At 39.6% G+C, this 24,845-nt stretch overlaps 2 protein-coding genes across 3 annotated transcripts; one reads left to right on the top strand and one right to left on the bottom strand.

The window, feature by feature from the left end:
- Window positions 1–4,162: 4,162 nt before the first annotated feature.
- Window positions 4,163–11,509, bottom strand: LOC141783076 (protein tyrosine phosphatase type IVA 2-like). 2 transcript variants are annotated; one of them, XM_074660021.1, is made up of 8 exons: window positions 11,382–11,509; window positions 9,778–9,922; window positions 8,986–9,111; window positions 6,640–7,355; window positions 6,449–6,541; window positions 5,292–5,422; window positions 4,830–4,904; window positions 4,163–4,669 (listed from the first exon to the last, which is right to left on the bottom strand). In XM_074660021.1, the coding sequence occupies exons 4-8, from the start codon at window positions 6,733–6,735 to the stop codon at window positions 4,558–4,560; spliced, it is 507 nt and encodes a 168-aa protein (XP_074516122.1). In that variant the 5' UTR covers window positions 6,736–7,355; window positions 8,986–9,111; window positions 9,778–9,922; window positions 11,382–11,509; the 3' UTR covers window positions 4,163–4,557. The 2 variants fall into 2 exon arrangements, with proteins under 2 accessions (XP_074516122.1, XP_074516123.1); XM_074660022.1 differs by having other exon boundaries at window positions 9,778–9,919; window positions 11,382–11,502.
- Window positions 11,510–14,582: 3,073 nt separating this feature from the next.
- On the top strand, window positions 14,583–21,478 carry LOC141783417 (gap junction beta-4 protein-like). Its single transcript, XM_074660705.1, has 4 exons — window positions 14,583–14,794; window positions 17,394–17,608; window positions 18,819–19,120; window positions 19,636–21,478. The coding sequence occupies exons 2-4, from the start codon at window positions 17,438–17,440 to the stop codon at window positions 19,976–19,978; spliced, it is 816 nt and encodes a 271-aa protein (XP_074516806.1). The 5' UTR covers window positions 14,583–14,794; window positions 17,394–17,437; the 3' UTR covers window positions 19,979–21,478.
- The last annotated feature ends 3,367 nt before the right edge of the window (window positions 21,479–24,845 follow it).

The following is a 24,845-nucleotide window of genomic DNA, read 5'->3' as shown; positions in this document are numbered from 1 at the left end:
AATCTTTTTATTTGTCAGGCCACTGACCTAATGTTGTCTTGAAAACCTGCTCCAGGATGTAGCGTGAGATTCAGTCAGCTGTCTCTTTGTGTGGACATGAACAGGAAAGAAGGCGGTATTGAAAAGCAACATTGTCGATACATCTCTTCCTCAGATATGTATTTAAGAATCGAGTCTCAAACCCAACGCATGGTGCATTTATTGTATTCATCCACCGTGGCTCTTTTGTTCAAGGTTAGTTCATGTGCGTGTGTTATTGTCAGGTCAGTCAATAAAACCAATCAACCTTGAATTGGCTCCATGTGATGCTGTCACTCTTCCACCCTGACGGCCACATTCACACAGCATAACCACGGCCAGAGGCAATCTCTCACCGTCACACACACACACACACACACACACACACACACACACACACACACACACACACACACACACACACACACACACACACACACACACACACACACACACACACACACACACACACACACACACACACACACACACACACACACACAGAGTTCACCGAGGTCAGACAAGGCTCAGCATCACGTTGGGCGGCTGCCATGTTACAGCTACAGCCTTATATGCAGTCCAATTACTGTGACATGGAACTGTTGTAGAAGCAGCCTGGCAGTTTGTAAAGCTTCATTTAAAAATATGAACTAAAATGTGCTTTTGGAAATATATGTAACATGGTTTCCACTGACATGTTGTGATTTAATTATCTAAAGTGATGTCATTTTTGTCAACTTCTTATCAGATAGATACTATGTCGTCTGACTAAGGATGTCACGATAACAGAAATTCAGTAGTTGATACCAGTGAAATGACGCGATTCTTGATAACCAATTCGATACCACTGTAAAAAAAAAAAAAAAAAAAAAAAAAAATTAACACTTAGAGCTAGTGTTATTACATTAAAAAGGCCATAATTCCCTCTTTAAGATCTATTTTATATTCAGGTTTCTCACCAAAAACTTAATTTTACAAAATTACATTTGAACACGTTATAATTTACCTTCTCCAAATACTAATTTTTACTGAAAAGATGTGATTAAGTTTCTTCATAATGAAACTTCATGCAACATCCGTTGGGGACTAGCTGTTAGCTCTCAGTGGTTTTCAAAGTGGGGTCCCCCAGGGATCCTTGAGGGGACCCCAGCAAAAAGGGGAATAATTTATTTTCACTTTAATGCCATCCATAAGTAACACAATGACAGAATGTATGACTATTTTGGTCGTGTGTTTAAACGCAAAAATCCTATAAGATGGGCAACCAGAAAATTTTGATCAATTCTATGCAAAAATGTTACGCTTGAAAATGAAATAAAGAAATATGACAACTCCTTGTTTTCTAAACTCACACCGCAAAACAGACACGTCTAGCTAGAGTTATCAAATTAGTTTCTGCAACAAGAAAATGTTACATTACTAAACACTTTAATTTTCCAACAAGACTACTAGATTTGTTTCTAGCAGACAGACATTTCACAAAGAAACACTGTGGAATCAATAAATAAATAACACGTACAAATAGGTAGAGGGTACAGAGAAAGAAAATAAAAAGCTATAGAAAAAAAATAACATCACAGAGACCCAACAGCATCTTACAAACACAGCAGCTGACCAGACAGCTTAAGTAGGTACAGAGCCGGAGATAGACGAGATAGAGCTATGGCCACTGAGGTTGCAGTGGCAGCCATGTTGGCTCCACAGTCCTGCTCCATGGTGGTTGTAATAGGAATACAGAAAGTATTCAGGAGATTGTCCCATTAGTACAATTTCACTGTTCAGTGGTGAAAACCCGGGGCAACAAAATGACCTACATGTTTGTATCACTAAAAGCTCACTCCTACTTTGTTAAATGCCGGCTTAACCGTCTTAAATAGTACATGCTCATGTGTCTGCATGGAGCCTACTATCAGTCAACAGTGCATTCTGGACTGTTGTCACGCAAATACCACTCAATAAAATCTATACTAAAATTGTTAGCGGGACTAATATAACATACTGTATGCTGCCACTCCATCATACACTATGTTGCACTACATTGTGTATGGTGAAGTGGAGGTACAGAGCACTGGGGCAATGAAGCACCAAGGACACATTGATGATCTTTACACTTGACAGCTAATAGGACAATCTACCAAAACCTTAAAGTGTTCCTTTATGAATACATTCACCAACTGACCTTTTAAAAGGGATAGTTCGGGGTGTTCTGAAGTGGGGTTGTATGAGGTACTTATCCATAGTCAGAGTATTACCTACAGTAGATAACAGTCGGCACACCCCCAGTTTGGAGAAGCAGACAGGAGTAACCACACAAGAGCAAAACAATATACTGCTGTGGACGGGGCCGGCAGCAATACCGTATTTTTTATCCGCTTAAAAAATCTAAATCAGTTTAAGTGTATGCTATATTTAGAATATTGTCGCCAGTTTAGCTTGCCATGAGGCAGCTATACAGTCTATGTGTCCGACGGGGAACTGAAGCCGCTATCTATCCTCTCACCAAAGCAACCAGACTCCATTGAAAAAAACAGTAATTTTACCTCACAGAACACAGGAGTGGCTGGACCACTGCTGCCTCGATCGGTTAGTTTGTTTGTGTAGTTGCGTAACTTTGGTTAGTTCAAATTCACCAAAGTCACACAATAGCACAAACAAACTAACCGACTGAGGCAACAATAGACCAGCAACCCCTGTGTTCTGCGAGGTCAAATTACATGTTTTTTCAATGAAGTCTGGTGGCTTTGGCGAGAGCCTAGATGGATAAAACAGCGTCAGTTCCCCGTTGGAAAGAGCTGTCTAACGGCGAGGTAAAGCATTGCTTTTGTTCCGTGGAGTAACTTCTGTCTGCTTCTCCAAACTGGGGACGTGCCGACCGTCATCTACTGCAGGTAATACATTGACTATGGACAAGTACCTCATACACACCACTTCAAAACACCCAAACTATCCCTTTAACATGTTGGCCCTCTTGCCTTGTTGACACATGAGGGACAGTGTCAAAACATTTACAGCCAGCACAAGTTTGTTCTAGGGAAGCAGACTGTGCGCCTATGACATGGGATGTACAAGTAGGTAGATTGTAGTGTTGTTTAATACAGCATATGCCACATTTATAAATCTTTTTAAACTCGTTATCAAATTTCTTAAATATTGTATGCTTTCTAATTCGTCTGACTTCTTCGTCATCTGCACCACATTCTGGCTGCAGGACATCAATTTGGTCAGTGAGGAAATATTGGAATCAGTCTGAACTGCTGCGTGGATTGATGTGCAACAAACCAGCAAGCCAAAGCACATACTGCCGACTATTTATTCAGCATTTGTAGTGATGGAGCTTAGAATAAATATCAAGCTGCAGGCCAGTTTAACATCACAAGAACATACTTGGCTACTGACACAGAATTTTTAATAATGACTGATCCCGATCTCAAAGTAAATTTAAATCTGAAGCCTGTTAAAGGAATACTTCACCCCCAAAAATGATCATTTGAATATCAATTACTCAACCTGCGTTACCTTGAATTCTTGAAGAAAAAGTTGCTTTTCTCACCTGCCTCCATGGCGAAAGAAGAATAAAAAAACAGAGAAAATTCTTGATGAATTGAAGTAAACGGGGGCCGCGTTTAACAACAACAAAACTATATCAAAACATGCAGTATAATCCAAGTGTCATTTATTCAGTCGTATGCTCACTACTTCCCAAACACATGTATTCTCGTTAAAACCTTACTATTAAAAACACTTCCGCATAAACGGTACTCGCACGGACGCGTAGCGCGCCTGAGCAAACGTAAAACTGTTTATGTGAAAGTGTTTTAAATAGTACGGTTTTAGCGAAATTGCACGAGTTGTGTGAGAGTTTGCAAACGGATGTTTTTATATAGTGTTGCTGTTGTTAAATGCGGCCCCCATTTACTTACAATTTTACAATTCATCAAAACTTTTCTCCGTTTTTGGATTCTTCGTTCATCGCGGAGGCATGACTGTTTGCATTTATCACAAATTCAAGGTAAAACTGGGTGAGTAATTGATATACAAATGATCATTTTGGGGGTGATTCAGGTGAAGTATTTCTTTAACATCAACAGCATTTACTGTAGCTGCATCTGTAACAGTGGATTGAGAAAGTATCCTTTGGAATATCTTTTATTTTTTTACTTTTACAGCCAAACAAGCATGATTTCACAGTGATGCTGACAGTTAAAATGTATTCTGTCTGACTGTGGGGGTTTCCTTTAATGGGCTAAGTGGGTGGGGGGGGGGAGGTTGCTACATATTAAGGTGAGGTCAGACCCAGGAGCAGAAATAAAAACTTTTAACACCTCCACCTCTTTAGGCTAATTTTTTATGTAAAATCAGAAGTTGTATATGTTTTCTAGAAGATTTTCAGAAATGTTAATCTTTGGAAATACACCAAGTGCTTTGAAAAGATGTCATGGTCTTCAAAGTTACCAAACATTTACTCAACTTTCCATTTAACATCAAAAGCTGAAAGTCTCCTATGAAGCTGCAGTGAAGATGTAAGGAGGTTGTAGATTCCTACTGTATGGAGCAGCTCTGTCCGTTGGCATCTTTGGAGCGCAGACACAGTTTAGGCTTGTAGCCTTCCAGGTACAGCAGCTGCTTGGAGTTGAACGCTCCCCGACGCTTCCTGTCCACATGAAAGAGACGTTATGCTCAAAACAAGAAACATTATCTTCTAAAAAACAATGACAGGTGTGCAGGGACAGTACTGAATGTGGTACATGAAAAGACGGAGCAGTTGTTAGTACAATCAAGTAAAATGGAGAACACTAGTGTTTTGTACTCACAGTCTTATGAAGTGCACAGCATCTTCATATTCCATCCCACTCTCAATTAGAGCCAGGGCCACCAACACAGGAGCTCTGAGGACAAACAACAAGTAGATACACATGTACAACCATCTGTTTGGGCTATAATCCTACGGCTCTGTATGAAGCACAGACTTTAAAACAGCATTCCAACTCAGTTTGTGTACTGACTTTTGGCTCTAGCTTTGCTTTTTAATCAAGTCAGTAGCAAATTTTACTTTGAGCCCCTGTAGCTACAGATCAAACTGGCACCACAGTAGCTGGTAATGTGCCATTTTGACACGACTACAACTGACAATGAATGCCAGGTTTGAACAACAGATTTTGTGCATATCTGAAAAAAAAAAAAAACCTTACTTGGGTGAACATTAATTTATCTTGGCAAGCCGTTTGTACACGATAAACTCAACATGTTAAATCCTGTGTGTAGTGCATACTAACCGTCCTAGTCCAGCAACACAGTGCACAGCCACACAGCTGCCAGGCTCCTCTCTAAACTTTGTCTGCAGCAGGTTCAGCCAATCATCAACCACCTGTTCTGGGGGGGCGGAACCATCGTCAAATGGCCAATCCTGGAGGGGATTTCAAGTCATTATTTGATCTCATCTATTTGTTGCAAGGTTAAGATTCAGATACAGACAACATTATATATCCCAGAAGGGCAATTCAGATTTACAATCTACCCAGACCATACACAAACTCACAGACACACAGACAGCAGCAGTCACCAGTATGTCAGAGACAATCGATAAGTGGATAAATAAATAACTCAGTCCACGTGCAGAGATGCACACTGGCAACTCATGTGACCCCATGCATACTGACTCACATGAGGACCAGGCGAAGAATCAAAATTCACAAATAAATTAATAAATAAATAAATAAAAACATTTTATACATTGCACGTACATTACATACATTCAATGCATGTATAGGCTTACCAGCCATGTGAATAAAAACAGACATTCGTGTAAACCGACTACTGTGGTTGAAGAACAAAATAAGGTATTCGTTCAAAAAAGCTACTATCAACATTTAGCAGCCTGATGGCAGAAGGAAAGAAGGACTTCAAGTAGCGATTTGTTTTCCTAGGGGCCTAAGGGCATCAAAGTGAATTCACTGGACAGGACGTGATCGATCTGTTACGGTAATGCCTATTTCTCATCTTAAATGTTTCAGAAACATATTTTAGATTATGAGTCTGTGACCCGGCTGCCATGATGAAAACAGTCGAGCCAAAACCAAGCACCGCCCACATCAAACGTTCTCATTTTACAGCTAAACAGTACACTAAAATATGTTTCTGAAAACATTTAGGTGAAAAATAGGCATTACAGTAACAGAATATTAATTCATATTTGATCAGCACTGCCTAGTTTGACCGTTTGATCGGAGTTCACAAGCAGTGATTGACAGCTGCTTTAGAGACATCTCGGCTCTGATTGGTTATTTTCCTTCGGGCGCGGTGGAATCTTGTAAATGCCATTAGGAGCACTAAAGGGAGGCAGAGGAACCTGATTTTTTTCCCACAGATTATCTGTCTCATGTACTACTGTCGTGACAGTTGGCGCAAATATGTGTGTATCTATTTCACTTACCAGGACTTGTATACCTTCTTGTTCCACTGGTGTCTTGTCATATGTAGCAGCACACACTCTCACCAGAGTGTTTACTCCATACGCCTTCAGATCCTGCACATCAAAACACACTTGTTAACACTGTTGCTTCCTCTATAACTAAAAAGGAAATGAATGAAGGATATAAATACATTTTTAAAAATGTGTGTTACCTCTATAAACCTTCCCAGTTGTGCATTAGTGGGGTTGTGCGTAATGAGGAATCTCAGGCAGTCATAAGAGATCTCCACTGGAGCCGGTCGATTCATTTTTAGACCCTCAAAGGTTTATTAACAGAAAAAAAGAAAAATCCTGTCCTTCAAATAATGGAGTAGCAGACAGAGCCTTCGAAGGAATCAAAGTGAAAGTGTTCAGATTGAAAAAAATGTTTTCACTAAATAAAAAACTGCTTACGAACCAAAAATGCAAAACCACTTTTGTAAATATTCTATTCCTTTTGTGACAAAAAGTCGTCTGGATAAAAAACAATAAGACAAGGCAAATTTCCTGCGATAGAAATAAGAGGGGAACAAATCTAAACTTTTCTTGGCAATAAAAGGAAAAACTAAAATTGGCTTGGTTAAAAACAAAAAATAAACTCTAACAGATTGGAATCAAAACTGGAGACTGGAGAGACGACACCCAAAGTCCAGAGAAGAAAAAAAATTAAGAGAGAAAAAAGATCTGTCCTTCCTTTCTTTCAAATCTGCTAGCCCATTCAGAGAAGACTTGTACAAATCGGAGTAGAAGAATAAATGAAATGCAGGAAAGGAGAAGAGCTGTGAGGAAACTCCTGGGATGAAGCCAAAGCCTCTCCTACTCCCCAGGACAGGTGACAGGCTGAAGGTTGGCTTGTCTTCATATGGTTGAACAGGATGGCAGTAAGGACCTATGAGGACATGGAGATGGTCATAAAGGCATCCTTCCATGCTGGTTTATAATGAATATGATCTTTTTGTCCACTGACCTATTCTCAATAAGATGTTTCATCTGTGATTCTAGCATGAATAAGATCTGATAGCCAATTCTGCTACTCTCTCACAATTGCATTTTTGATATTCAGAATGAACATTCTGGATATCTGCAATAGAATTATTACTAGGAAAAAGTCCCATTTCAGATATCTACAATTTAATTGTTACTATTCATAACTGAAGTTAGCCATTTCAACATCTATTAGCTAAGCTTGACTATCGGGAATTAACATTAGAGATATCTGCAACAGCATTTTGAATTGTAATTAAATCGTGACTAGTCAGAATATCTATAATGTCATTCTGACTAGTCAAAACGAGAGTTAGAGATGTCACTGAAAACAACAGTCGACTCGTCATACATCCCAAATGACAATTGCAGATATCTGTAATTCAGTTTTGACCATCCCAAATAACAGTCACAGATATCTCAATCGTCATTATGACTAGTCCAAATTGTTGCGCATGACATTGCTCATGCAGGGCTTCACATTAGATATTGTCCCAACAAAACATCTGAACAGTGTTAGCAGAAGCTTATGCTGTTGTGGATAGGATAGTGAGAAAATGCCATGAAATAGAAAGAGCTTATAATCAAGGAATTTGTGGCGAATGAGAGCTTTGTTCACTAGAGAGTTGTGGTAGAAATTGACAGCGTATTGTAGATTTATTGTCTTACAGACTTGATAAAACCATATGGTTGCAGTGCAGTGCCATAGTATGTTTGAATAGCTGCTCCCACCTCCCACTTGCCGTTGCTTCCGACATAATTACAGATATCTGCAACACCGTTTAGCCTAGTCAAAACTCTCATTCAAGATATCTGTAATTACAGTTTGACTAGGCAGAATGAAAGTTAAAGATATCTCCAAATGAGATACCTCTAATCAAAATTAATTGCAAGATATCTGTATCTTCATAGTAGATATCTACTATTAAATTATGACTATTCCTAACTCCAGTTTCCATCTAAAACATAATTTCAAATAATTCCAGTACAAGAAATCTACAACGTCATTCTGAATAGTTCAAACTTAATTTAAGATATCTAAAAAGGACAATGAAGATATCTTGAATTGAGGGGAATTAAAAGATATCTGAAACTGGAATTACGACTGGTCAGAATTCAGTTGCAGATATCCATAATTCACATTGTGGATATCTGCAACTGAATTGTAGATATCTGTAATGAGAAACCCCATACACATGAATGGCAAATGTGGTTTGAATCTTACTAGACAAAATGTAATTACAGATATCTAAATTTAGAGTTTTGCCTAGTCAAAGCATAATTACAGATATCTTGAATTACAGCTTTGAAATGATGTTGCAGATATCAGTAATGAATATCCAGTCTAGCTAATAGATGTTAAAACGGCTTACCATACATACAGTATATGGACATGTACTTAAATCAGTATTTGTATCACCACTGATTCAGGTGTACCTCTACTGTCGGCTGCCCATGGACAGTAAAATGGTAAAATGAGGAAGTTTTTCATGATGTACCCAAATAAAGACAATACCAGCCTGTATACTACACACCTGTGCACGTCAATGGCAGTGTTTGCGCCTAGCTGGTGTCTCCTGTTCACTTGTCCACAATAAGCAGCAGGTGCTGGGCTTGGCAAAACTCCCCTCCGAGACTCGCAAACGCCATACATGTGCAGCCTGTAGAGAGAGACACAGTAATGGATTGCTAGTGTGATTGCTAATCCTCCTAAAATCCTTACTAGTAGAGGTCAATTTTGGATAAGATTTAGGGGAACCAAATTATGGAGTAGCTTTTCACATCTATCAATAAACTGTTCATCTGTCAAATGTTTCAAAAGTCGCTTAAAGTGTCATTTAATTGCTGTCTTGTAATTGCTTTTCCCCATGTTGTCCATGTATCTGTTTTTATGCTTTTTATTTTTTCCCACTCACAATGTTGTTTGGTTACGATTGCCCATAAGTCTTTATAGATATTTAAATCAATATCCTCCTCACAAACACTAACCATACACTTCCACGCAACACACAGACACACACACTTATCTTTTTTGATATATTTACTGTATTGTTATTGTTGTTATTATATATATCTTGTCCTAATTGTTTGTTATCACTGTTATGTAGTCATAGTATTTCTTTATATTAATCTTGTCTCTAGGCGGAGGCTTCAGATAAACACAGTGGGTTTTTTGCCTCTTCCTGCACTGTATATTATTCATTTAATTTTTTGTTATGTTGTATTGTCTTAAATTGTGCAAAACAAATAACCGTGTAGCTACTACCTTGCACAGTATTAATAAGAGATGGGACTGTGTTGCAAGTGACTCGTGGTAAAATACTCACTGTGATGAGAGCTGAGGAGATGGTTCATTGAGCGTACACAGGAAAATGTGACGGCTCCGGGATGTAGACACACCATTGATGATGCTGCTGCTTCTTGTCTGGGTCCTGGCTGACAACGGCCCGCTAGCGTGCTGCTAACCTGCTGCTGCGTAACAACGGAAAACATGTTAATAATGCTCAGTTTAACGTTGCGTGCTTGTAGTAGTGATGGGAATTCCGGCTCTTTTTAGTGAGCCAGATCATTTGGCTCAGCTCACCAAGAAGAGCCGGCTCTTTCGGCTCCCAAACGGCTCTTCATTTTACCACTTCTGCCTTTTATAATTCAGCCAAATTTAGCGCTGTTTTGACCTATGATTAGTATGTGTGCACATATATCACTTAAAGTATTCAATATAATTATACTAATCCTTATAATTTCCAGAATACCATAATTTTACATGCTGCTTCGTTTCCGACTTTCACTCATCTTGTCGCTATTCGCGCACCGCCCTCCTCCTCTCCCTCCTGCTCTGCACCTGTAGACCATCACCTTGCACCCCGCCCCTCCCTGCTTGAGGGCATGATCCTTGTCTGTCATCACCTGATTAGTCACAGGTACGTCATTAACACAACATTCAGTCACAGACAGAAGATCGTCCTATCATTCTGCCTTGAATTAATTAAAGAAGAAAAAAGAAAAAAAACGACTCTCGGACGGGAGCCGGCTCTTATCTTCACTTAAAAGAGCCGGCTCTTTGAACCGACTCGTTCGTGACCAACACATCACTAGACTTCAGTAGCTTATGAAGGAAACCAACCGTAACACCAACCTAACCTTTCCAAACGTGACCACATTAGTGTCGTTAACTCATTAAGCCCGACTAAAATCCTCCACCTGTATCCCTGCATAACGGAACATAAGATAGTCTACCTGTTTTTACATATATAGTTTTGGCACTGTGTCCACACGACAATAACGGGGCGTTTCAAAGCTAACGTCACGGTGTTCACTTAACGTTAGCGAACTGTACCAATGGCCGTTTGCACCTGCAAGTTGCCGACCGTAATTAACGAACAGTTAACGGTACAGTAGAGCGTAAAAACACTGCTAAAGAGGCTAACGAAATGTCGCTAGCTAATCAATGATGCTAGCTATGCTCAGATAATGTGAGTGTTAACGGTTGCTAGGACGACGTTCTAACGGTTCTAACGGTAAACGTTCTAACGGTCATTACAGCCAGCTAGCTTAACGTTAACTGTTGCTAGGGGCGACGTTCTAACGGTTCAACGGTTAATTACAGCCAGCTAGCCTAACGTTACTACTACTGTACTACTGTACATATCACAAGAGGTTATAACAGACCTAGTTTAAAGACAACATGATTTACCTCACTAGACTTATCAGCGACGCCATCTGTCATTAGTGGCTCAGCCGCCAGCCAGGTCATGTAAAACCAGGTCAACAACCATATCACCCAGGATAAACAGACAGCTAACACACTTCCAGGCTTTAAAGCCGGGTTCAGTAGCAGCCAGCGGAGACAGCGGTGTCGTTAACGCACACAACACTAGTTACATTATAGTAATAGTTGCTATATATGATATTAAACACACAAGCTACTTACAAAACGCAGTAGTTTCACGTTAAAATCCCGACGCTTCTACTGACAGAGAAGAGTCTGCGAAGGAGACATGTTGAACAGAAGTGTCGAGTTAGCTAGCTACAATGAACGACGCTACTTCCGGTTACTTTCAACAATAAAAGTGATTAAAATAAAATACACATTGCACTGTTTTAATTTGTAGTGTGATGAGAAGTACATGGGCTTATGGGAAATGTTGTTTAAAATTACTGCGTGATTTAACATCAACTCAAACATAATTATAAAATACTTCGCGTTTAAATAAATAATTAAAAAATAGTAATAAAATAATATAATACACATTATACATTTTACCTTTATGTTAAGGCAAAGGCTATATGGCAGCAGTGGGCACTTGCTTATTTGCATTTAACACGAGGCATTTAATAGGAGTGTGTATTAAATTAAATAAGGATTAATCAATTTTGCAAAGTCTCAAAAAAATATTTTTTTCTTATTCATACTTATTTTGTAATAATGTGTATATTTTCTTTTCTGTATTTTTTTTCTATTTCAAAGGTTTTTCACCTAATGACTAATGGCTAATAATAATTTCAAAATGAACTGAACTTTCAACTCAACCTACAAAATAAAGGAGGGGAAAAGGAAAAGCTGTTTGTCATTGAGTGGATTCCAGTTAAAAATCTTCGAGTGGATGTTTCAACCTCTCTCAAGTTGGGATACTGCACATATTTAAACAATAACTTGACAGGTACACTTCTGGTATTATTCAGCCTGTCTCCTGCTACTTTGACGAATTTAAACAAATCACTGTAATGCTTGAATATTGCTCTGTTGGAAGTCTTACTTCACATTATGTTGCTTTATTTTTACAAAGGTGCTATTTTATGCCTTTGTAGCAGAGTAAGCAAGGTCAGGTTTATTCAGGCAAGTAGCTGAAACTTTAATTGATTGCTGTCCTCTGCTCTCTAAATGTCCCATTTTATTTTATCCAGGCATAACTAAAAATACTAACTTTCTTAGTATTTATTTAATATAATGGCACTGTATGATACAATAAGGCTGCAAGCAGGCACATTGTAACTGGCAGGCTGATGCTGAGGTCATTGCTGCCATCTACTGTTGTACAAGTAAATCTGCAAAGATATATACACACTTGTTTTTAAAAGTCAAGTCAGTGAATTCCATGAAGTTCCGTTAAACTTGTTAATGTGTTTCCTGTCCGCTTGGGAAGTTTGCAGCCTTACCCTTCTATAGTTGTCTCATTAATGGTGTGCGGTTCCTGGTTCCACTCTGAAGACAGCACTGATAATGTGTCTCCCAGTAAAGCCTTATGTGTGATTTACAACTTGACCTCTAACCTTTATGCTGGCATGACAACATTTTCTAAGACGTTTTAAACAATGTGTATGGCACACATTGTTGTAAGGTTAAACTTTACTCTAGATTTTATCATGTTCTTATTTTGTTATCTTCATTTATTTTATTCTAATTAGGGCTGTCAATCAATTAAAATACTGAATCGCGATTAATCGCAAATTAATTGCAAATTTTGTATTTGTTCAAAATGTACCTGAAAGGGACATTTATCAAGCATTTAATACTCTTATCAACATGGGAGTGGACAAATATGCTGCTTTATGAAAATCTATGTATATATTTATTATTGGAAAACAATTAACAACACAAAACAATGACAAATATTGTCCAGAAACCCTCACAGGTACTGCATTTAGCATAAAAAATGCTCAAATCATAACATGGCAGTGTGCTGACTTGACTTTGACTTGCCCCAAACTGCATGTGATTATCATAAAGTGGGCATGTCTGTAAAGGGGAGACTCGTGGGTACCCACAGAACCCATTTTCATTCACATATCTTGTGGTCAGAGGTCAAGGGACCCCTTTAAAAATGGCCATGCCAGTTTTTCCTCGACAAAATTTAGTGCAGGTTTGGAGCGTTATTTAGCCTCCTTTGATATTCATATTCATATTTCATATGATACCGGTATCTTCACTCTAGCTTTCAAACTGAGCCCGCTACAACCTCCGGAAGATCGATTGAGTTAACGCATTAAAGAAATTAGTGGCGTTAAAACGAATTTGTGTTAACACGTTACTATCGCTTTAACTTTGACAGACCTAATTCTAAAACAATCATATATTCACAGCTTATGAACACTTTTCACATTTCGTATTTTGTCTTGGCACTTTGCATAGTTATGCACACATTGTGACTTAATACATATTAAAGCATTTATTCTATTGTATTCAATGCAGTTACTCTATTTTAAATAAACTGCTGCAACAAGTTACTGAAACAATTCGATACACTACATTTATATAGGTATATACTGTAGGTACAGTATGTAGGATTGGCGCATCTAGTGGTGTGGTTGCAGATTGCAACCAACTGAGTACCTTACTCCTCCCTTTCCTAGACTGTCGTAACGTGAGCCGCCGAGTGCCAAACTGTGGTAACGCTCGCCGATCGCCTCGCTCAGAGGCCATCCTTACCATAATAACACTACTTTAGGAGCAACGGGAGTCAGACGGCGGCTGAGGGTACCACGGTTTTACACTCTGCGGCTCACGTTACTGCAGTCTCACAAGCGTGTCGGAGAACTACGGTGGCTTTCAGGTAACGTAAAAACGTGAAAGGCTCTCTCGCTAGAGCCAGTGTTCGATTTGTCCGTTCTGAGCAACATGGCGGACTCCGTGTAGAGGACCCCCTCCCTGTGTAAATATAAAGGTCTCATTCTAAGCTAATGCAAAAACAAAACAATTCTTAAATTCAGGCAATTCTACACTGATGAAAACATAGTTATGAATATTATATTCCATGTCTGCCAATAGATCCCCGAAATGTTACACACTGTTCCTTTAAATCTGGTTTAATTACGCTAGTCTGTTACCATGTGAACACATTGCTCACTGTAAAAACACATTTTACATTACTCCTTAAAGGCCTCTTGGGTGTGGCATCTTTCTCTCTCTTACTCTCTTTTTCCTACACACATAAACCCACACACAAACACTCACACCAACCGACCAACCACACACAGGCATTCTGGGAAGGATGGATGTTTTGTCTTCTTGCTCAATGAACCATATGTGTCTTGTTTCTTTACCTATTTAGAAGGTGTTAGGTTACGTGGCTCGTAGGGAGTGGAGTTTTCCTGTATCCTGCAAACTGACAAGACAGGACATGTAAAGTCTGTGTGCGTGTGATGACGTCGCAGCTGCTGAATCTGGTTTGGCAGGATTTCTGAGGGAAGGGCGAGAGCAGAGACAGACACAGAGAGGAAAAGCAGTGGAACAGTTTAAACCAGTTTTCACTGAACCGTTTTTAACTTTACTGTTTTTTATATTAATCGTTTCCTGCTGGTGTCGACACAGTGCGTTTTGGTATTTGAGCCCGGTTTCAGCATTAGGTAAGGTTCTTTTTGTTGGATTTTCATTAATTTTGTATCACATACTTGAGGTCAGGACTAAGCGGTAAACAACAGACTGTGGCCAGCAGTGTTTAAATTGAACACAGGCTGAGTTACAGTGATGTTACTTTCCTTGTTTACCCTAAAACAAAACGATAGACGTTGTTATCTATGCCAACATATGCAGAAAACTATAAGGGTAATTACACTTAAGAAAAGACACAATGGGAGTAGCGCTTCCTTTTGCTATGACTAAGACACAAACTGTGGCAAGATGTTGAACAATCAGTATAAGGAAAATGTAGTTTTATAAACTGTTGTTTCAGTACACAGACAGAGGCGTTTGTGGAATGTAGCCCACTTGAAAGTTAAACATTTCCAGTCACAAACACACTGAAGTATATATAGCAACAGGTAAATACCATGCGATTGGTCTTTTAATGGTAGATTTAATGCTTTCCTGACATTAAAAGGTTGCTCTGTTTACTATATAATGAAGATCTACCATTAAAAGACCATGTCCCTGAAGGGATATAGGGACTATATCCCTTCACACATTCAATACAGGTAATTTTCAATTTACCATGTACATATTTTAAAAGGTCACAGCCTGTTGGAGGTTAAAACAAAAATAATAATAATGTCAAATCTGAAATGGTCTCATCGTAATCAGAGCAAAGTAGTATGTGGAACTTACCGGACAAGCCTCATTGCTGCGAAAAAGTTATTTTATTTAGCCTATTTGACTAAACTAAGTGGTAATGGAGTTAATCCGGAGTTTAAAGTGTTAACACTGAAAAGTCCTCAAGGGTGAGCCACTCCTGTTTTGTGAAATCTAAATATTTTACTCGTTCCTAAACAGTACGTGATCCTGCTCTGCTCTAGAAACCATACAGGCCTAAAGATGCTGTAGCAAATCCCATGTGGATATTATTTCTCTTTATGACCAGTAATGTGGTGGGATTTCAGGTGTGATCATTGTGGGGGGAAAAAATGTGATACTATTCAAAAAATTAATAAATTAAATTTGAATAAAGGCCAGGTTTGACAGCAAATAGGAACATACATGTGGTGAAATACTGAATTAGATACATATTTTTTAGTGAATTAATGTCTGTTATTGTGTTTTACATTAAAATTGACTGAACATTAATATAAAAAAATTGCCAGCCCCATGTACCTATGGTAACCACGAGAGTTCAATAGAAACTGAGCACTGATTGTGGACTGATTTGCAACCACAAAGACATATTTGCTAAACACACACACATTCAGTATCTAAGTAACATAAGCTCTGAAACCACACAAATGTGCCAGGAGGTTTATGATTGAAGTTATATTTATACTACACTAATAACACCAGGCTGTTTCATTCATGAACCTCATTATCTTGACACACATCACATGCCATTGTTCCCCACTGTGTTCATTCAGCAGCGATGCTTACTGTTACTGTAACACACACAGCAGCTGTGTGGACAGAATTAACAGGACGGAGTGAAAAGATAAATAAAGACTGTTTGGATTTCTTTTTTTAAATACAGTACGCAGACACATAGCCACATTTAGCTTTGGATTATGGTGGAATTAAAGTTGTGTTGACTTTTATTTGTAAATGCAGCACTAGAATAGAACATGTGCAACCCCTGTGTCCAAATGATAACTTGTTAAACTAACTTAAAAATGCTGTTATGTGTACTAGAGCCAGCTACAATAAAGGCTATTGCATTCTAATGCCATTTTCAGTAGCAATTACAACTGAACTGACTTTAGACAGTATTTTATATTATGTAACACTGGAACAGAGTTTTGACTTGTCATATTAGGAAAAGCACGGGTGCACTGTAACTATATTAACAATGGATTAAAAGATCTTAATCCCAGTTTCACACTGGTTTGTCTGCTGGTCATAAAGCGCCTTGTTTGTTCATGTTCATTTGTTTATAATTAACAATTTTGCATTAGTAATATTATGTTTTTGCATGAACTGTAAAGCTGCCAGGATTAATGTAAAGGGGGAGCAGTGGAATCTTTTTCTATCGTCTTTTTGTTACAGGAAAGGTTTATGTGTTTGTCGGAAATGTGGTCTTAATTCTTTATATACAGTCTGTGGTATGAAGAAAAGGCAAATGCCGCACATGCAGTAGCACCTTTAGCTGAAAGAAAGGCTTTCATGCCGAGATTTAGATGAGCAAATTGATTCATTACAGTCATTACGGTAAATACGTAGCTGGAGCTAGCAAAAAATGTAGGCACAGCTATAACATCTACAGACATGAGATAAACTCTAAATGTCACCTCCCTCTGCTAGCAGATCTGATGGCTAGTTTAATAATGTCATACAAGCCCATGCAAGCTCTAAATCAGACATAGCAGTGTTTGTAGTCACTATTCATGTGACTTCTTGTAGCATCTATTGGATTGGGAACGATGAGGCTTATCCTTAACCATAAACCTACATTTGCCCTTCTTATTGTAGGAAGCAAAGCCAATTAGAAGCAAGTTAATCACACAATGAATTCAGCTATGATCTGTTTCTGTCTTGGCATAAGGATGTGGAAATATAACCCCGTTTTTTCTTCCTTCCTCTCTGTTACAGGGTGCTCTTGTGTCTATATCACCCAAGCCAGTGCAGCAGCAGGGATGAACTGGTCGGGGCTGGAGGGTCTGTTGAGCGGAGTCAATAAATACTCCACTGCGTTCGGGCGGATTTGGCTGTCCATGGTGTTTGTGTTCCGCGTCCTGGTGTTTGTGGTGGCGGCGCAGAGGGTTTGGGGCGACGAGAACAAAGACTTTGTGTGTAATACTAAACAGGTAAGATGTTTTCTGTGCCGACACTTCCATATACCTTTAAATGTTACTTGGTTTATTGGAGAATTTTTTTTACCCACTACGAGGCACCCCGTTAACATCACGCCAGTTTTGTTGATGAAATTTGGTAACGTAAAAGACTGTCCTGACTGTTTATGAGTTTTGTTGGCTCTATCCGACTCACATGAAGAAGCATTCCACTGATTTTAGACCTGATTATCAGTTCACCTGTGACTCAACCAGTGAAAACAGCAGCATGTCTGCTGGGGCTGTGGAGGATGCTTTCTAAAGTCTGAAAAAATACTCCTAGTGATGTCATCAGGGTTATCTCGGGTTGGGCTTGACACCTTCAATTTGTAACACAAAACCTGAGTTAACTTTGTGGTTGTGGGATTTGAAAGACGTGGGATTTTACCAGGCAGGAGGGTCTAACAAAAGACACTATTGAGTTGCATTATGGTGTGAACTGTAGGATCCAGTGTTTTATTGGAATACGAGAGACTAAAAGTAAGGATATCTCAGACTCTGTTGAATCAATTTTGACCATTCTTATTTTTTTCTGTCTCTTGTGAGTCCCCCAACTTTATGGAAGTGCAATACCAAATCCAAAGTAGCCCTTTAATAAGGGCTAGGCCTGATTAAAGAAATATGTTGACTTCTTAGGACGTTGACACACACATTTGTAAGTTTAGCCCCGTGACTAGAAGATTGGTAAATCATCTTTCGTCAGTCTATTAGGTTCACATGGTAATGTTTTAGCATATACAACATAAAGTAACTGGTAGGCAATCAGCGCTATTTCTCAAAGCAAACCTTTGATTAATATAGCCTTCTTTTAATCTGTAATCCTAATTGCAAAATGCTTATTGGTCTGTAAATCTTGCAGGGAAAAGATCCCCAAAAAAGGGCTGCGGGTTAAGATGTATTGTAGCTTTCTACCAGTATAGAGGCAGCATAACCTTCATCACATCCTCCGGGTGATATTTAATTCTGGCAGCACTAGTGGTATTGTTTTGTATTCATCATTTTATGACAGTTACATTAGCTGTGCTATGAAATAAAAGTATTGTCTCTTTGAAACTCCTGGGTTCCTTGTGTTTTATCTCTGGCAAAACAACGCAACCACCTACGCTATCACTCATTGTACCCATCTGAGACAGTCATTATAGAAAAAGCAATACGTTTTCTAAAAGTTCTTTTGCTTTGTTTTCAGCCCGGCTGTACCAACATCTGCTATGACTTCATCTTCCCCATCTCCCACATCCGTCTGTGGGCGCTGCAGCTGATTTTCGTCACCTGCCCGTCTCTGATGGTGATGGCTCATGTTAAATACCGTGAAGGAAAGGACGCGAAATACGTGGAGCTGCACCACGGCTCTCACCTGTACGCCAACCCTGGCAAGAAGAGAGGAGGCCTGTGGTGGACCTATCTGCTGAGTTTGGTCTTCAAAGCTGGATTCGACATAGCGTTTCTTTACATTCTGTATCGGATATACCATGGATACGACTTGCCCAAGTAATGCTCATATCTTTACTTCTAAAGAGGACCTATTATGCTTTTTCCCTTTCCCTTAGTGTGTTATATCATTTTTTGAGCATGTAAAAGGTCTGCAAAGTTACAAAGCCCAAAGTCCATGCCAAAGGGAGTTACTCTCCACAACAGAAACATTGCTCCTGAACTACCTGAAACGCCTTGCTTACCTTCTTTAACGTGGTGATGTCACCAAGTAACACATTTGCACAATACCCCTCAAAAAAAGCTAGTTAAAGCGGGGCTGGAGCGGAGTCTAAAGAGTTTGGTTTGGTTTACCAATCACAACAGAGTGGGACAGCTGACCAATCAGAGCAGACTGGGCTTTTCGGGAAACATGTTCTAGTAGAAACTCAAAATACAAGTATGCACTTGAAAATAAGCATCATAGGTCCTCTTTATTCATCTTTAGCATTAAAGGAAAACATGAAAATTGAAGAGAGCGGCAGCCAAACTGATTATCTACTGAATTTCTATTCTTCTCTACTCTTTTCTTCTAGGTTATCCAAGTGTTCACTGCCACCGTGCCCCAACACCGTGGACTGCTTCATTAGTCGCCCAACCGAGAAAAAGATCTTCATGATCTTCATGGTCGTTTCCAGCGCGCTGTGCATCTTAATGTGCATCGTCGAGATGACTTATCTCGTCGGCAAGCGCATCTCCAAATTGTTAAGGGTCCGCCAAGACAACGAGAGGCTCCTATTTGCTGAGCAGCATGAGCTCACCAACATGGCCCCACCCAGGTCCCAGTATCGCAGGACTGATCCAACGCTGACAGAGAGCAAGATGAGTTTATACAAAAGGGAGAAGATCAGAGACGGTGGTGTAACTACGACTCTGTAGGACACGACGGTCACTAAACCATGGGTTTGTTTCTAACGGGTAGCCATGCAACAGGACCAAAAGTTACCTAATAAAGTTATTGAACCAAAAGACTGATAAAAGGGCCGACCCTTGTGTATCGCGTCCTGTGACTCAGCTGAACATGAAACATTCATGACTCTCCTTTGGAAGGACCTCCAACACTGGCTGGTTGTATGTTGAACACTGTTAAAGAAGAAGACTACTACTATGTGTGGATATCACGTTTTTACCTTTGTACCATAGATCTGATCAGCTTATGGCTGACTATACAAGGACAAACCTGTTTTTTTATAGCACAAACCTGATGTTGGGTTTGAGGGCATTGCTGATTGTTTGTTGATCATGAATCAACACCAATATGTCATGTTACATGTGGTATCGCATAGCCAGATCTCCACAGCGCTGTGTCAGCGCTAAAGAAAGGTCTGGCTCCACACATTATCATTCTGGTATAGGGGGAAAAAACACTCTTGCTTGTTTGTATTTCTTTAAACCAATCACAATCGTCTTAGGCGGCGCTAAGCCCAGGATGCAGCGACGGCGCCCTTGCAGCACATGGGAGAAGTTTGCCCAAACCAAACCCAAACCATTATCTTTTCCTATACCTAACCGAGTAGGTTTGTTGCCTAAACCTAAGGAGGTGAATGACGCATGGGATATGCCAACACGATCTTATCCCAACTCGTCACATACTGACGCTTTGTCAGACCCCTCCGCATCCCTTTTCAGTCGCAGTTAACACATACTTAATGTTGTGAATTAAACAAAAACATTGGCTTAGGTTTAGGCAACAAAACCACTATAGTTAGGTTTAGGAAAAAACAACATGGTTGGGCTTAAAACTACGATGTTTGTACAGTGAAAATGCGACTTGATGTTGTGGCGGTGCGTCTCATTCTGGCGCCGAAGGGTGCCTTGTGCAGCGGTATCGAATGCTGACGGCTGTGACAAAGCGTCAGTATTTGACGCCCTGGGAATGAGAACGGGCTGCATACACGGCGGCTCATATCCACAGTCCGGTGAGTCAGACTATGTTACATGTAACACCCTGGTGTACGTTTTGTAAATTACAGCACTTTGGTATCTTCAGCACTGTTAATAGCTTTGTTAATTGTGTGTTGCCTCCAGTGCTCTGTGCGTTCATATTTCTTCTACTAAAGGGACCAAAATGCTGCTGGGAATTCGATGAGATGACCTCAAATGTTGAGTTATCCATCAAGATCGAAGATGGTCTAAATCTAGATTTGGAAATGCACTAACTGATCTGGCAGATGTTACAGGATACAAGGTCACAAGGTCATTGTGTACTTTCAACCTTGGTTAAATCCCCAGACATAGAGCAGACTATTTCTGCTCTGACTAAAAGTCAACTAGAATGTCATAACTTGGTCCAATAGTTTCTTTTAAGGCTTGTTTTTATTGACCCATGTAGTGATATATTTAATTGATTGTAAAATAAATGCTGGTGTCTAGACTGTTTTTCTTTGCAGAAAGCTCTATTATATTATGTTTACCCCACAGATATATAAGTTATGCATATAAAGTATGAAGCTGCCTACTGATATCATTGACAAACTCACTAGAGAAAGGGGAAGGCTTAAAAAAAATCTAATTAAGCAGCAGATGTCAATGAACAAATTTAGGTTATATTTAAAATTGTGTGCAAAGTTTGGTGTCTATCATTTTTAATACCCTAGAAATGACTTCACAAATGCTTCACAGCACACATTTCGGTTTGGCATAGCAGGAAAATCACAAACGTGTTTCTGATAACATAAACAATTACAGTGGGCCATGTATGCACGATACCTGAAGCAGCTAAATCAGCCATCATTAGTTTTATTATTTACACCTCTACTTTTCCATGAACATAGCCTGTTGTGCAAATGAATGCATCCAGACATGCAGCCTTTTATTTTTTAGAACATTATCAATCAAAAATTAGACTGAAAATAGTTCCATTACGTTTTGTTACCACTAGATGGCAGCATTGTCCAAGTTAAACAAACCAAACTCTATCTCTCTATCTGTAGACATTTTGGGGAGTTTGTCTTAACGAAAGTTAAAAGTGTAAAAGAAGCAGCCACATTGAAAACTTCTTGATCAAGTGCTTCTTTAAAAACCCTAAATATGGCTTATTTGCTCGCCTATTTGCCAGTATTTGAATACTATGTCATACTAAATGGCTTACCAAAATGAAAACACTGGCTTTTTAGATCTAGCAATCAATCTAAACCTACAGTTTATAGTAATACTGCATTTAATCTACCTCATAACAACTATATAACATAATGTAAATATCCGACGAGGATTGGATTCGAACCCACGCGTGCAGAGCACAATGGATTAGCAGTCCATCGCCTTAACCACTCGGCCACCTCGTCCGTTTTCACATCTATATTAGGTCATCATATGACGACATACAGTAAGTTACAGTATCATAGTATATTCAAATGTCGACCTTTGAGTCCACTTTACGTTGCTGCTCTTACCTGAATGTGTTTCACAGGAAAGTGTGTGTTCAAATCTACTTCTACACCTCATTAAAACGGTGTAAACCTTGCTATAAAGATACTACGACAAAGTAGCTAACTTTGAGCTAAAATGTACCTGTACCGACCTGTTTACCCACTGCCAACGAAACGTAGGTAACTCTCGCGAGATTGGCTGCCAAAGCGAGCATATCCCTTATTTGACGTGAACATAGACCTTAATCATCTCGCGAGAGTTTCGCAAATAAACTAAATTCCGGCATCTACACTAATAATCACTAACACGAATGTGTAAATTAGATGTTAACATGTTTACTTTAACCGAAGAGCAACAGGGTGCAGAATCACACACAACACCTATTTCTATCCACCACACGGAGCCAGAGACCAACAAATAAAATGAGCTATTTTAAGCATGTGAGAATGGACTGACTATTTAAGTGGGTCTTACTCTAGCATTACGACATCACCATAATTAATTGATAATTATGTGAGAAAATCCTAATATGACACTTCAGTTACTATAGCAAAACCGGAATATATTGCATTTATTTTGGAATAATTTCCATATTGTCAACCTCCGGAAGATTTTCCACATCGTCAGCCATCATGGCTAAAAGAGAGAGCAGAGCCAACAGGGTAAGATTTTCAAACAAAGGAGACACATTTAATCCATCACTGCATTTATAGAAAAAGCCTGTTTTTGTTTTTAGATGTGATCATGTGTTTTTTGCCAAAAGCCTCAACAATTACAACGGATTTAATTCACCCTCTCAGAGGTTGTAGCAGGCTCAGTTTTAGAGGTAGAGTGAAGGTACAAATATCATATGAAACCTAAGGAATCCATTGCTACTATGTAAAGAAGGATGTTAAATAATGCTCAAAAGTTAGGCTAAATTTTGGCGAGGAAAAACATGTCCATTTTCAAAGGGGTCCCTTGACCTCTGACCTCAAGATATGTGAATGAAAATGGGTTCTATGGGTACCCACGAGTCTCCCCTTTACAGACATGCACATGCATGTGATTTATGATAATCACATGCAGTTTTTTTAAATGCAGTATAAATGTGTTATTTCTGCCTATTCTAAAATCATCAATTTGAATATTTCTGCATACTGGGGTCCTTAAACAGTCTGGGAATTGCATAAACTGGGTATCCCTGTAAAGCTGAGACTCTTGTGGATCTCAATTGTATTCATGTGTGATGATGTTAGTCCCCATAGTAGCCAATTCATTTTAGTGAAAGAAGATCACATTAGCTCTCTCTCCACCGCCATCTCTCTGCTTTGGAGAGAAGCTTTGATTTCACCAAGGTTGCCTGGAGGAAAGAACTCCACAAGGCCAAACAAGAGATGGGACAGAAAGAAGAAGCTCTTCACCGCCATTTCTCTGCCGTGGAGGGAGCTCAAGAAAGGCACAGGAGGAGTTAAGAAAAGAAGGATGAGAAGATCATCTCTCTTGAACAGAGCCTCCATGCTCAAAAAGAGGAGACCGAGAGGGTGAGAGCCTCTGCCGGTCAGTTGATGGAGGTCAGCGGGGTCAAGAACACGGAGGAGATGTAAAGCTGAACAAAATCAGCCAGCTTGAAGAGCTCCTCAGAGACAAAGATCAGCTCATCGCCAGGGAAAACAAAGTACGGCGAGTGCGTACCACTACCAACGATCACATAGACACCCTGGCCCAGCTGCTCACTATACTCACGCTGCTCTGAAACAGAGCCAGCTGATGTGTCACACTCTGGAGGAGAAACTCCAAAAACAGCTGGCTGACAGAGAGGAGAGACACCGGAGAGAGCTCACATAGCAGGCAGAGAGCCACCAGAAGGAGCTTTCTGAAAAGCTATAGAACAATCCAAAAAGGAGCTGTTCATGCTCAGTGAGAGCTGGAGGAGGAGCGACCAGCAGCATGAAAAAGAGAAGAGAAAGCTGGAAGAGATGCTGCTGGGAAAAAGAGAAGATCTGGACATTTGAGGGGGCAGACAGAAAGGAGGATATCCAGCACCTCATGAAGGAGAACATCCAGCTTCGGGTATGCAGCCTCAGCTCATCTTTTTGATTCAAACAACAGATGACTTTAGACCTCTGGAGGTAAAATAAAATATGTTGTCTTTCTCTTTTCAGGTGCTCATAGAAAAAGATGAAAAGAAGTGCTTCTTGGGCTGGCGTCAATTTGTCTGCTGTTTGACCTCAAGACAGACAACTCCCTTCCAAGAACCCAACCGTCCTCCTCCACCCTAACCCCCTCTCCGTTCTTAACCCCGATCAACTCCCTCCACTCCTCCCTCCCTACTTTCACTTTCTCCATTCTTTCATTCAATTTAACCTTTTAGAACAGTCATTAAATTCATAAACCT

Source organism: Sebastes fasciatus, chromosome 15 (assembly GCF_043250625.1).
Source record: "Sebastes fasciatus isolate fSebFas1 chromosome 15, fSebFas1.pri, whole genome shotgun sequence".
Classification (NCBI taxonomy): domain Eukaryota; kingdom Metazoa; phylum Chordata; class Actinopteri; order Perciformes; family Sebastidae; genus Sebastes; species Sebastes fasciatus.
This window is presented reverse-complemented; position numbering and strand designations above follow the sequence as displayed.

Excerpts from the sequence above, each read along its gene's own strand:
- LOC141783417 (XM_074660705.1), top strand. The coding sequence starts at position 17,438 with ATGAACTGGTCGGGGCTGGAGGGTCTGTTGAGCGGAGTCAATAAATAC. Across the intron at positions 17,609-18,818 it reads TTGTGTGTAATACTAAACAG|CCCGGCTGTACCAACATCTG; the intron begins GTAAGATGTTTT and ends CTTTGTTTTCAG. Across the intron at positions 19,121-19,635 it reads CATGGATACGACTTGCCCAA|GTTATCCAAGTGTTCACTGC; the intron begins GTAATGCTCATA and ends CTTTTCTTCTAG.
- LOC141783076 (XM_074660021.1), bottom strand. The coding sequence starts at position 6,735 with ATGAATCGACCGGCTCCAGTGGAGATCTCTTATGACTGCCTGAGATTC. Across the intron at positions 6,542-6,639 it reads AACTGGGAAGGTTTATAGAG|GATCTGAAGGCGTATGGAGT; the intron begins GTAACACACATT and ends TTTGATGTGCAG. Across the intron at positions 4,905-5,291 it reads TGTGTTGCTGGACTAGGACG|AGCTCCTGTGTTGGTGGCCC; the intron begins GTTAGTATGCAC and ends GTTTGTCCTCAG.